General features: G+C 42.2%; 1 protein-coding gene across 9 annotated transcripts in view; it reads left to right on the forward strand.

Annotated features, from left to right (window-relative positions):
• The window catches only part of LOC140529994 (nuclear body protein SP140-like protein), a 59,129-nt gene that overhangs the window by 30,660 nt on the left and 14,749 nt on the right, over positions 1-13,720 (forward strand). For 6 of the 9 annotated variants that reach the window (XM_072649097.1, XM_072649099.1, XM_072649096.1 and 3 more), the window contains 4 exons: positions 1,441-1,483; positions 4,239-4,364; positions 10,460-10,599; positions 12,341-12,406. In XM_072649097.1, the coding sequence (XP_072505198.1) occupies positions 1,441-1,483; positions 4,239-4,364; positions 10,460-10,599; positions 12,341-12,406 (375 nt within the window). The remainder of the gene's footprint in view (positions 1-1,440; positions 1,484-4,238; positions 4,365-10,459; positions 10,600-12,340; positions 12,407-13,720) is intronic. The other 3 variants (XM_072649102.1, XM_072649104.1, XM_072649100.1) reach the window with 2 other exon arrangements.

Raw genomic sequence — 13,720 nt, forward strand, 5'->3', positions numbered from 1 at the left:
GGACCACAGAAGGCCTGTTTGGATGGACTTTAGGGAGTGGGGTGGGCAGTCATGTATATTGAAAAAGTAGGTTGAAGTCAGGCTGTGAAGGGCTGTAAACTCCAAGGGAATTTATATTTGATCCTGGAGGTAACTGTTTATTTGGTCTTACAGCTCACGTTAAAGTGCCATATGGCTAGAGAAGCAGATTCTCCCTACAGATGCAAGAAACTCACCTAGTTTGAGAGAGAGGGAAACATATCAAGGAAGAAATATGCTAAAATTTGGGGTTAGGGTGGAAAAATTATACACTCTAAGAATGTGCATTGGTTGAGAACAAGTAATGGGGGCCAGAGGTGAGAGAGGGCCTTCCTAATCATCAGATTGGCCGAGAAGTTTTCAGAGTTCTTATTGATAGTGATTTAGGGGTAAGGCTTCAAGAGGGAAGTTTATCAGATCCACAAACTAGGTTATCTTTCTAGGTCAGCAGGAGAACGACTCCAGGTCCCTGTAGGAGGTCAAGAATTTCATCCGATTGAAATCTGTGAACATTATTTGCCTGACTCAGAGTTAACAGATCAAAACAATGGAAAAATCCAAATTGTCTGTCTTTGTCTTTCTGCTTTAATGTCATGTCATGAAGATAGAAGCAAGACACGGCAACAGATTGGCTAAGTTGAGGGTCAAGAAAGACATGGAAGTTACACCACCACCATGTGGGAGAGGGGATGTGTCTAATGTTCCTCCAAGCTTGGAATTCTGGGGTGCTCTGCCACCTGGGATCTCTGTCCTGGGCCAAGGAAGCCCCTTGACGTTGGGTATGGGCCTGGTCTAGACCTAGCACATGCACTAATGGATCAATTTGTTTCCCATAATGGGAAAGGCAGGGCTAGAAGGCAAGTTCCTAGGTTGGTGCCCAGTGACCTGCCCCATCACTAGCTATTGATAGAGATCAGGGATCTTTGATTCTGTCAGGCTAGAAGAGGGAGGCCCAGAGCCAAAGGCACTTGAGTCTTTTGTCCCAATGAGCGGGGACCCTAGCAGCTTATCTCCTTTCTTCAATAATTCCCCTGGCACCCACCTGAGGCCAGTTTTCAGGATGCCAACTCTTTGCCCAGCTCCCTGACACTGGAGTGAGCACGAGCATGTGTAGGCACATGGTCACATGGACAATCTGGGAGGTCTTTCTTCTGGAATAGAGAGGACTGTTGTGGGCTAGACCCTGGAAGACTCTACTGGGTGGAAGGAGGCTGGGCCTCTCAATGAAGTGATGGTACACACACAGTACAAGGCTCCTCCCCATCCCAATGGGAAGCATCATACCCAGATATTCCAGGATAGCCCCTGGGAGGAAGGTGGGCTTATACCTTCCATGTTCTCTCCAGAATTGTGGAGGAGAGGACAGAAGGCCCTGGCATGAACACACCCTGACTGGCATCTCTCTTCTCTTGTTTGCCACAGCAGAAACCAAGAAAGACTCATCTGCATCGGTCCTGGCCTCCAGGTTGGTACCAATTTTTAACTCTGTAAAGTTTACAATTTGCAAAAAGAACAGATTGTGACTTGGGCTCATGACAATATGTGAATATTCCCCACTGGTGATGCTACATATGATATGTAATAATGATAATAAATAGCTAGCTTCCACAGAATGCTTTAAGGTGTGCAAAGCACTTTATACTAATTTGATCTTCACAACAACCCTAGGAGGGAGATGCTATTATTATCCCCATTTTGCAGATGAGGAAACTGAGGTAGACAGCAGTTAAATGACTTGCCCACGGTCACACACAGGATTTGAATTCAGGTCTTCCCTACTCCAAGTCCAACATGCTATCCACTGGTTCACCTAGTTGAGCCACAGCAGCTGAACTGTGGGGACCGGGAGACAGCAGCTTTTGTCAACAGCTCTGATGATCACGCCAGTCTCTCTCTGTCTCTGTCTCTCTGCCTCTGTCTGTCTCTGTCTCTATGTCTCTGTCTCTCTGTCTCTCTCTGTCTCTCTCTCTGTGACTCTCTGTCTCTGTCTCTGTCTGTCTCTGTCTCCCTCTGTCTGTCTCTGACTCTCTCTGTCTGTTTCTGGCTCTCTGGCCCTCTGGCTCTTGCTCTTGATCTCACTCTCGCTTCCTTTGTGGTTGTCTTGACAGGAGAAAAAGCAAGGAGGTTCTGGGAGAACTTTATTTTTGTGGCACAACAATGAAATTTTGGGCAGTTCTGTTTACCTAGGTGTCTTTTAAAAATGTATTTAAAAGAAATTAAACTTGTAAAAAAATTATGAAAAATTAAACTTTAAAAATTTATCTAAAGTATATTAACCCTTTTGGCTTGTTAAAAAAAACAAATTAAACTAAAATTTATTACAATTAAACTTTGAAAATTCATTTAAATATATTAACCCTTTAATTTATTATTAAAAATAAATTAAACTTTTAAATTTTATTAAAATTAAACTTTTGAAAATGTATTAACACTAAGCTTTTGAAAATTTGATTTAACTTAAATCAAACTTTTGAAAATTTAATTTAAAATAAACTGAACTATTGAAGATTTAATTTAAAGCAAATTAAACTTTTTTAGTTTTTAATTTTTTTTTTTTTTTTGTTACTCTGCACTTAACAGTCATCAACAAATGTGAGCATTTTTATATTTGGCATACACAAAAGAAAAAGGAAAGAGAATTACACAGGAACCCATGAGTCAATACTAAATGAAACCCAAGAATGCCATGAATTCAGCACATCTGTTTCAAGATTGTGCTGCTTGTCTTTGTCATCTGAACTTCCTTTGGCTTTCTTCCGTGTGTAACTAACTGGGTGACTTTCCCCGGCTAAGGCTGTTCTCCACTGAGTCTCTGAAGATTGTGTCCCAGCTTTCCCCCTTGGTGTCCATTCTCAGCTTCTCCTCAAGAACTATTTGTAGATACTGACGATCGTGACCTGCTCCTCCCTCCCTCAAGTGTCCATCCACTGGGCATGGAGTGAGGGGGACACTTAGGAGTGCCCAACCTGGAGCACCAGTGAAAACCATCATTGTTCCCACTTCATGCAAAGTCAAGGGCCAAGGGGGCATCCACTCCACATTCTTCTCTGTGTGTCCCCTGAGACTCTTGGAACACATGTAGCACTCAGGCCCCAGAACTGGTCCAAGTGTGTTCTCATTTTTTAACGTGGATACTTCAGAAAAGCTAATAGGGAGCAGTATGGGGAATGGTAAGAACAAGCATTGATTAGGTGCCTACTATGTGCCAGGCTCTGTCATCAGTGCCAGAGATACCAAGACAAAGGATAAATAGGCCTTTCCTTCATGGAACTCACATTCCCCTGGGGGAAATAGCACAATCACAAAAAAAGAAGTAGATAAAAATTAAGCAGAAAATAATTTGGGAAAGGAGTAAAGGAAGGAGGAGGAAGAGCGCAGACCTAGAGGGATCCTCAAGTGCTAATTTTGGGGAGGTTTTTTTGGAGGCAGTCAGGGTTAAATGACTTGCCCAGGGTCACACAGCTAGTAAGTGCCAGGTTTTAATGAGAGCCAGGCATTGCAACCCTCATCATTTGGGGGGTATTGTGTTGTTGAGGTTCCCCTCCCCCACCATTGGCTAAGCATCCCTGCCCCCCATCTCTCTCTCTCTCTCTCTCTCTCTCTCTCTCTCTCTCTCTCTCTCTCTCTCTCTCTCTCTCTCTCTCTCCCCCCCCCCCTCCCTATCTCACTTCCTCTGTTTCTCTCTGGACTCTTGCTCTCTCATTTCTCATTCTCTTTCTTTCCTGTCATCCCTTTTTATTTCCTTTCTTTTTTCTCACTTTCTCTCTCCTTTGTTTCTTTCTCTTTGGTTCTTTCCCTCTTTCCTTTTCCTCCCCCTCCCATTTTATAATCAGTCTGTCTCCATGCAACCTTCCTCCTGGCTGATTTTCCTTGGTTATGTTGGGGTGGGGGTGGGAGTGGGGGGGTGGAACTTAAGGCAAACTTTCACTTGCTTTGTCTGTTTCACGGGATTTTCCCTGGATTTCCCAGAAGGCGGCCGCCAGTTTTGTCCTTTGGAAGGACAGGTTTGAGCTATTTTTTTGTACTGTTTCCTGGCCTCCTTTGTTCTCTGGTAGTTTCAGTAAAATCTCACTCCCAGAGATACATTTGCTTCAGTTTTCATCCCCGGAAAAGTGATCTGTCTTCTTGACCCCAGTCCAGTTGGGGCTAAGGATCAGAAGAAAGTCTTTGGCATCTCTGAGCATTGAACAAACATCCTCACTTTTATTTTCTTGTGACAGCGAGAAGACGAGTCATTTCACTGGCCAACCAACCAAAGTATCGAGCCCAGCTCCAAGCCAGGAAATGGATTTCTGTGAGGTGCAAAACGGGCGTTGGGCGCTTGTACAAGAAACGATTTGCCACAGGTGAGCTCTCAGAGAGGCAGCCGGTGTGCCATCCAGGGCCTTCCTGGCTCACCAGGCTGAATAATCTGTAATTTCCCCCACTTTTCCGCTCCACTTTTCATAGAAATGGAGCTTTCTCATATAACAAATAACATTTTTATAAAGACCAAGAGGAAAAAGAAGAGGGGGAAAAACCAGCATGACCCCAAAAATATGTATAGTTTACATTTGTGAACTTCCCACCTTTCCAAAATGGTGAGATGAGGTTGTCTTCTTATATGGGAAAAGAGAAGACAATAAAGTATTTATACAGCACCTAGTAGGTGCCAGGCACATGCTAAGCAGTTTACAAATATCATCACATTTTTAACCTTACAACAACCCTTGGAAGTATGTGTTACTATTACCACCATCTTATAGGTGAGGCAACTGAGACAAACAGAGCTTAAATGACTGGCTGGAGTCACACAACTTATGAGTATCTGAGGTTGAATTTGAACTCAGGTCTTCCAGACTCCATGCCCAAAGCTCTACCCCACCACACCATCTAGCACCTCATATCTCTTCTTTGGAGTCATGCTCATTCTTGATAATTTTGTGACATTCCCTTGTTGTTGTCAGCATATCTAATGTTTTCTTTCTTGCCTCTGCTTACTTCACTCTGCATCAGATATGTGAATCTTTCCACGTTTTCCATTAATCACTTTTGTCAATTCTTATAACATAGTGATATTCCATTACATTCATGTTCTACCATTGGTTTAGCTGTTCCCCTCAAAATGGGTGTGTACTTTGTTTCCAATTCTTTTCTATCACAAAAATTTTGTGATAGAATATTTTGCTGTAAATGGGAACTTTCTGCTTAGCAATGACCTGTTTGGGGATATAAGCCCAGGAATGGAATCTATGTGTAAAAGGATATGAACATTTTAGTCACTTTATTTGCCTAATTCCAAATAGCTTTCCAAAATGGTCGTACTGATTTGCATCTCCACCAACCATGCATTAGCGCTCTCATCTTTCCACAGCCCCTGCAACATTGAATATTGCCATCTTCTCTCATTTTTGCCAAATGTCAAGGTTTGGGTCAAAACCACAGGATTGTTTTTACTTACATTCCTCTTATTATTAGTGATTTGGAGTATTTCATGTGATTGCTAATAGTTCACAATTCTGTTTTTGAGAATCGTTTGTCCATTGACACATTTCCCTTTGCTTCTAAGGTGCAGCCTCACAACGTTTGATTCACTCAGTAACAAACTGAGGCTCCTTCTAAGAGTCTTCTTCATCCTCTTCCCAAATAAAGGTTACATGTAGTAAATGATTTTGGAAGGAAAGGTCCTGCCATCTTCCATGTCTCCATTTTTTCTCCAGACATGACAAGAAAACAGTTCCTTCAGCTTTTCTCAAGCCCTGGTAAAATTCTCTTTATAACATGAGACAGTTTTTCCAGAGAGGGAATTTCTCTTCACCGTCCTCTGCCTCTCTTCTCCGTACTGTGTCTCATAGATGCCTTGCAAACAGTGTCTGTGTGTGTATGTGTGTGTGTCTGTGTGTGTGTCTGTGTATGTCTGTGTGTGTGTCTGTGTGTATATCTCTGTGTGTGTATGTGTGTGTCTTTCATTCTTGAAGAGGACCATGACATCAGGGGAATGATGACATGACTTGCAGTTGACTTTGATTTGAGTGAGGGAGGACTATGCAAAGTCACCAGCCTCACTTTCTCCTCCAGAGCCATGTGAGTCCATTGGCCAAATATTCATCAGGATGATTGGAGATGGCCCAGGATGAATACAGTAGGCACTTGATAAATGTGGACTGACTGATATCTGGGACTTCTGTAGCAATGGTTCCAGGAGCTGGGGCTCCATGTGGTAGGCAAAGTAAAAAAAAAACTTCTGGTACTAAGTAGCTATTTTCCCATAGAAATAATGTTTAAAATGGTAATTAGGATCTTATTATTCCATTAGCATATTTCAATTGTACTGCAGATTTTTTTTTAAGTTCTTGTAGGTGAATCTTAAAACCTAACTACCACTGATATAAAGGAAAGCCCAAACTATTAATAATCAAACTTTTGGAAAATAATTGCTTTCTAAATTAGCAATTAAGAAGTATTTGTTAAGGCTTACTGTGTGACAGTCACTGAGAACACAAGGAAAGGCAAAAAATACAATCCTTGTTCTCAAAGAGCTAATTTTCTAATGAGGAAAACAGTATGTAAACAATTAAGCACATGTAAGATATACACAGTGCAAATGGGAAGTATTCTCAAAGGGAAGGGAGTTAGAATAGTTCTGCCAGAAGAAGGGCTTTCTTTTGAAGGAGGCCAGAAAAGCCAAGAAGCTGAAGAGAGGAAAAAAGAGTATTCCAGTCATAGGGGACAGATAGTGAAAGACATGGTGCTGTCACATTTGAAGAACATCCAGGAAGTCAACGTTGTTGGATTGTAGAGTACGTGGAGGACAGCAGAGTGTAAGAAGACTGGTGGAAGAAGGGACCAAGTTGTGAAGGGCCTTAAGAGACAAGAGGATTTTATATTTGGTCCTACAGGTAACTGAGAGTCACTGATATTTATTGGGGGGGATGTGGAGGGGAGGAGGTGACATGGTCAAAATTGTGCTTTTTTAAAAGGAAGTTCACCTTGGCAGTTAAGTAAATACTGGAATGGGGACAGACCTGAGGCAGAGAAAACAACAAGGGTTGCTGTAATAGTTCCAGCAGGAGGTGGCAAGAGCCTACACTAATTCAAAGGCTATGAGTGAAAGGGGACTATATGAGAGATGTGGTGAAGGTAAAAATGACAAGACTTGGCAACAGATTTGATATGTGGGATGAGTGAGAAATTCAGGATCAAAGAAGTCATGATTATGGATGACTGGGAGGACAGGGATGTGCTTAATAGTGTTAGGGATGTTTGGAAGAGGGGAGAGTTAGAGAGGAAAGATAATGAATTACTTTGGACATGTCAAGTTTGAGATGTCTATGAGACATCCCATATGACATGTTCAAAAGGCAATTGGATGGTATAGGATTGCAGTTGAGGAGAGAGACTAGGGCCAGATATGAATCTTTAAATCCTCTCCATAGAGATAACTGAACCCGTGAAAACTGATGAGATCACTAAATGAAATAGAATAGAGCAGGGACCTTAACCTCTTTTTTATGTCATGGACTCATTAAATGAATCCATTATATTGAAATAGTTATCAAAATATTTTTAAAGATTTGTAATAATAATAGTATGTGGTCTTAATGTATCAAATAATAAGACATTGCATTTAAAATATAGACTTTAAAAGTGAATTTTATTATTTTTTTAATATATCAGTGTGAAATGCTGTTTAGTCTGAATAGGAATATTAAACTTCGGGATGGACTTCAACAAGGCAACATGAATGTTATGTTGGACATCCAAATGACTCTGATTTTTTGTTTTGATGGTTATAAGTACTGAAAATCTCAATTTGCAAAGATATGTAGTTGCCAATGAAATTAAAGCTTCCATGGCCCAGTTTAAAAGATTGGTACAAGATTCTCTTAAGGAACATCAAAATTCTCCCAGGCTGGTTGAGTTGCGCTCTCATTTTAGTTTTTTGTCCTAAAAGCAAAATAAGTTCATCTTTAGCTAGGTCAACATTTTCAACACAGGTTAGATAAAAATTAAATACACACAATAATTTTCCTGATTTCATAGGGTGAAATACCTCATAGAAGGATGTCTAGAATGCTGACTCATAGATTCTCTGTATCTTAAATAAACAGCAATAATCTTGATTGCAGAGATTCTTAATGTGAGGTCTGTGCACTTGGTATATACATACATACATACTGTTGACCTGAAAACTTGGTTAAAGAAAAGGCAACAGGCTAAATGCATACATTTTATGATTTAATTAATTAATTCCCTTTTAAAGAAAACAATAATATAATGCATTATGGAGTCAGAAAAATTATCTGACTGCCTGGTACAAAAATCTTCTGGTTTATATACATTTTACTGTGAGAAAGGAACTCTCTTAGCTGGACAAATTATATATTTAGTAAGACAATTAACAAGTAGTGTCAATTGAATGTTATGATCCCAAGCTGTGTGGATTTCCTTTCTGTAGCAAATGTCTCTGAGACATAAGATAAGGAGAAAATCCCACCACTCTGATGGCAGGCCTCCTATCATAAACAGGTCCTTGAAGTTGCTGACACAAGAAAGGGTATCTTAACAGAGTTGACAAAGTTGAAATTGCAACCCAGGGCATCTGTGTTTTTCCTTATCACTAAGATGCCAGGGGAAGGGTCTCCTAAAGAAATTACTGTCAGCTCTATTTGCTTTGCTGACAAAAGGCACTCTCTGAGTTTACTTAAGATAACAATGGAGACTATTAGGCCCAGGCTCTTCTTAATTCAAACTTTGGCCCTTATTAAAGTCCAAAATTTATATTAAATATTATCAATACATACATACATACATACACACATATATGTGTATTTCCATTTAGTTTCCTTTGAATTTTATCTTATGCATTTAAAAGTATTATTCTAAGAATAATTCTTTTTATGAGAATAATACAGAAATAATAAATCTAAGAAGCATTCCATAGGCTTCCCCAGACTGTCCTGGGGGAGGTCTGAGACAAGAAAGATGAAAAATCCCTTGTTCAGTGGCCTCTGGAGAAAAGGGTTTTAAAACACTTTGGTGAAAAGAAATCAGACATGAAAGAAGGAACTGCATTCCCTGTTTCCTGCATGCTGTTTCCCCAATCCTGACTTCCCAGCTACCTGTTGGACATTTCCAAATGGATTCTGGACCTTGCCTTGGGTCCCACCATTCAGGTAGTTCAGAGATCATGTAATTGAGCTGTCATCTAACTCACATCTCCACTGTGTTCACAAGGAACCCTATGAGAGTCTGTTGTGTGCTTTGCCAAAATCTTGGTAAATTCTAGAGCATTCTCCTTGTCTAGGGGTTTTGAACCTTGGGGCCTTCAAATCAGAAGGGATGGGAGGTGCCCATCAGGGCTGTTCCTAATCACTCACTTGTTTCAGGACATGATGAAGAGCCTGCTCAAATAAGAATGTCACCTCACTCAGGGCCAATTTAAAAAGAAGTCTCTAGAGGCATGCCTCAAGTCCCCATCTTTGGCATTGTCCTGACCATTGTTTTACTAATAACTTGAATGAAAGAGAGAATACATGGGTGAGAGGGATAGATAATTCAATGGATGGTAGAACTAAGCCCGAAAAGGATCCCCACATGCTGAAAAGGTGGGTCCAGAGCAATGGAAAATCTTACATTAGGTCCATGTAATGAATGGTGCACATATAGCTTGAGCAGGACTGGCTGAACAACCTTCTTGTGGGAATTTTTCTTGACCACAAATTTAGTGTGAGGCAACATCGTGGGGGTGGGGTACTGGGGAGGGGAAAGTTGCCATTGCCAATACAGCCAGACAACCTGAAGCTGTGAGACTTCTCCTCATCATGGGGAACAGGGATGTCATCATATTATTCATTGCTGCCAAACTGAAGTAGAGGGCCCACTGAAGAACCCTTATCTTGGAGAAGTCTGTGGGGATGGTGTGCTCACTCCTCCTCCAACATATGAAGGGCAGTCCTGTAAATGAAGGACTTAGATTCCCTCTGTGTTGTACAAAAGGGGAGAACTCAGACCAATGGGTAGAAGTTTTAGGGAGGCCCACTTCAACCCAGTGTAGAATGTAATCTTCTTGGGAGCAGGTTTGGCTTTTGGCCTTTGTGTCCCCAGAGCCTAGAACACTGCCTGCTAATTTGGAGTTGTTTAATCAGTGTTTGTCTAACTGAATTGAATTAAATATAAAGAGCTTCCTAAAAACTGAAAAAAAAATCAGGTAATGAGTTCCCCATCATGGAAAATGTGTGCTGGGTATCTGTCTTTTAGTGTTGTTATAGAAGGGACTGCTGGGTAACATCTAAGGAATTTTGATTATAATACAATGTCTTATTGCTGATGGTGTCTCCCCTTCTGGAGAGGTCATGAATAGCAGGGTTCAGACAGGTCGTGAGCACTGAAGACTGAGCTTGAGGCAAGAGGGCTGCCATGTTTTCCTTCTCTTCCTAATCTCTCCCTCTCTGTTTTACAGTCTATAAGGGAAAATGCATCCTGACCGAGAGAGGATGGTGTACCCCACTAAAGTTTTTGGCCAAAGACCCTGCATTCAATATTGCCACCTGGACCCACAGCATCCACAGTGGTAGACTGACCCTGCAGACGCTGATTGAGGTAGATTCATAGGCTCAGCTCCTCCTTGGAACTCTGGGCAGTCCAACACCTTGCATGCTTATGAGGTTACAGGAAGGTCAGGCATGGTCCACAAGCATCTGGTGCCCTGGACTTTGGCTCAGGCTGTTGTCCTCTCTCAACTCCCATGCAGAACTTCTCCATCTGGTGTCTCTCATCCCTTCAGGACCTGGCTCTTGCCAGCTAAGCTGAAAACAGTATAATCTGATCCACTAAGGCAGGTGAATGTGTTTTAATGGGAGCTAATGAGTTAATAAGAGAGGGCAATTCCTTCATGGCATTTCCCCACTCATCTCTAAGCTACATATTTTATCATGTGGTCTTCTGGATGGAGAATCCTACCTTCCTGCCCTAAGCAGGACTCCAACATAAACCACTGGTAGTAGAATGCAATTACCCTGAGAGCAAGAATTACTTCACTTCTATTTCTGTGACCCCAACAACAAGCTCAGTGTTTGGCATATAGGAGGTACTTCATAAATGCTGGTTGCCTTGAGTTGAGTTGAACCATGGGGCAGGGGCAAGAATAGGACAGAGACAAGCTGGCCAGAAAAGGGCAGAGTTTCAAGCACCTGGGAGGGACCTTGTGTCTGCAGGTAGCTGCCTTCCCCAGGTAGGCTGTGGGCCACAGAAGCTCCCCTGGGCCAAGATAGATGTAGCCCCACAGGATGCTGGAGGAGACCTGGCCCTGAGCCAACTTAAGGCACATGCAGCCTGGTTCTCCACTAGGCTGGCTCATGAGGACCTAAAGGCTGTCTTGTGCTTAACAGATTAAGGCTGGAGGTTGGGGAGGAGAGATCCTCCAACCTTGGCCTTGGAGAAAACTACCATGTCTCTGGCCTCCAGGAACTGTGCTGGACAGTCTTTACCTGCCAATCTCCAATTCTGTGATTCTCCCCCAGTAACCTAGGGAGGTATAATGATGATGCTTCCTGAAATGTATGGGCCTCATCTTCCCTGACAGGATTGGCAGTGATGAGTGGGGGGGGATCTTCTAGCCATTTAAATCTCTGAATGGCCTCCCAAGACAGCATTATGCATTCTAACCGCTGATCAGAGCACTGGAAAGGACATTTAGTCAATCCAACAAGCATTTCATGATGTGCCTTTGTGCCAGGTACTTTGCTAAGTCTGAGCATAGACAACAATGAAACAATTCCTACCCTCAAGGTACTGACATTCTATCAGGAGAAGCATGGCCAGAGTCCCCAGACTGCTGGAGGCCAAAGCCCTATGGCTTCTACAAGAAATCTCGAGAGAATGGGGAAGTGCCTGCAACCTCTTGTCAAGGGTTCGATCATGGCTGACCTCTTGACATGGCACTATCCCTACTCAGCCCTCTGATGCACTTCTGCCTACTACCCCAAGCAGCTTACACGTTCCAACATGAAAGTCTTCTTCCAGAAATATGTACTGCCCAACGTGACACCAACAGGTTTCACAGAGTTTTTTGCTAGCTTACTCCCCTTCCTTCTGACCCCATTGGTCTCAGCCACAGGAGCAGGGCCAGAGGAGGGATATCAGTCCAGAATTCTGGTTCGTGTGGTTCAGGTGTGGTTGTGCCTTTCTTGCACAGTGGGCTAATCTGAGGGAAACTAGAGCATGTCAGTCAATACAAGGTCAGCTGTTCCACCTACCCCTGGGAAAAGAGATCTGTCCAAGGAAGGGCTTAGTACCCCCAGCAGGCACCTCCTTCCACACCACTCCATCTTCTCTTTAACAGAGTGACATCATGAAGCTTCACTCAGACAGCTGCTCCTGTGTCCTCTGCAAGGAGAAGAACACCTATGTGAGTTCTCCCTCCCTCCCTTGTCCTGTCTGCCTACATCCGTCTATTAGCACAGTGAAGCTAGGTTGGAACTTCCCCACCTTCTCATTTACTGAGGCCAGGAGAGGGTCATCTGCTTGCCGAAAATCTCCCGGTGAGTCAGAGGAGGAACCAAGATCAGAAGCCAGGCCTACAGACCCTCTAGGGTCCTTCCACTATACTTCAGGGTCCACATCATATCATCAGATACGCTCATTTTTTTTCATGAAGGGATAAAAATTTAACAGCATGCATATTTGTTGTTGTTTACTTGGTTTTTAGACATATGTGACTAAATGTGATCCCATCTGGGATTTTCTTAGCAAAAACATTAGCATGATTTGCCATTTCCTTCTTCAGCTCTTTCTATAGATGAGGAAACTGAGGCAAACAGGGTTAAGAGACTTGCCCAGGGCCCCACAGTCAGTAAGTGTCTGAGCTTGGATTTCAATTTACCTCCATTCACTGTACCACCTAGCTGGCCAAGCATGTATATAAAGTCCTTAAAGTTTGCAAAATGTTTTACCAGTGTTATCTAATAGACTCCTCATAATAGTCTTAGGAGGCTAGTGCTATGATTATCCTCATTTTACAGATGAGGAAACTGAGGCAGACAGAAATTGAGACAGAAATCGAGAGCTTTTTCCCAGGATCCTACAATGACTGAAGTAGGATTCAAACTCAGATCTTCCTATTTCCAAATATAGCCATCTATCCACTGTCCCACCTGACTACATTCCAAGTTTGCTTAATAGGATCTGTGTTGGAAGGAAGTGCCCTCACTGGTAAAATTACCAGTCCCTAAAGAACTCAGGAGGCACCATTCTTTGCTACCTACCCTCATGTATGTGTAATCTGAAAATAAATATAAATCTATATTTATATGTAAATATATATATAATTAGAAGCTCACTAAAACTGCAAATTTGTTTCATGCCCTGGAGTCAGGAGGACCTGAATTAAATCTGGCCTCAGACACTTGATATTTACTACCTGTGTGACTTTGGTCACTTAACCCCAATTGCCTTGCTAAAAAAATGCACCAATAACTTTAAAATTGGACAAGTCATTTGGCACAGAAGTCTATGAGACTGCTGTGGTACAGTGAGGACCTGAGCCTGAATCTGTTGCTCATCCCTATATATCCTTTTGAAAAATCACAGAAGTTAATTTGATACCTGTTAGGGATCTATGACCTCATAGATGTTACTGGGCCTTGGTAGGAAAGGAATCCCTTATTCAAAAGTGGAGGGAAAGGATGGAAAGGGAGGTATACTCATATGGAGGGAGACCATG

This window comes from Notamacropus eugenii, chromosome 2 (assembly GCF_028372415.1).
Source record: "Notamacropus eugenii isolate mMacEug1 chromosome 2, mMacEug1.pri_v2, whole genome shotgun sequence".
NCBI lineage: Eukaryota > Metazoa > Chordata > Mammalia > Diprotodontia > Macropodidae > Notamacropus > Notamacropus eugenii.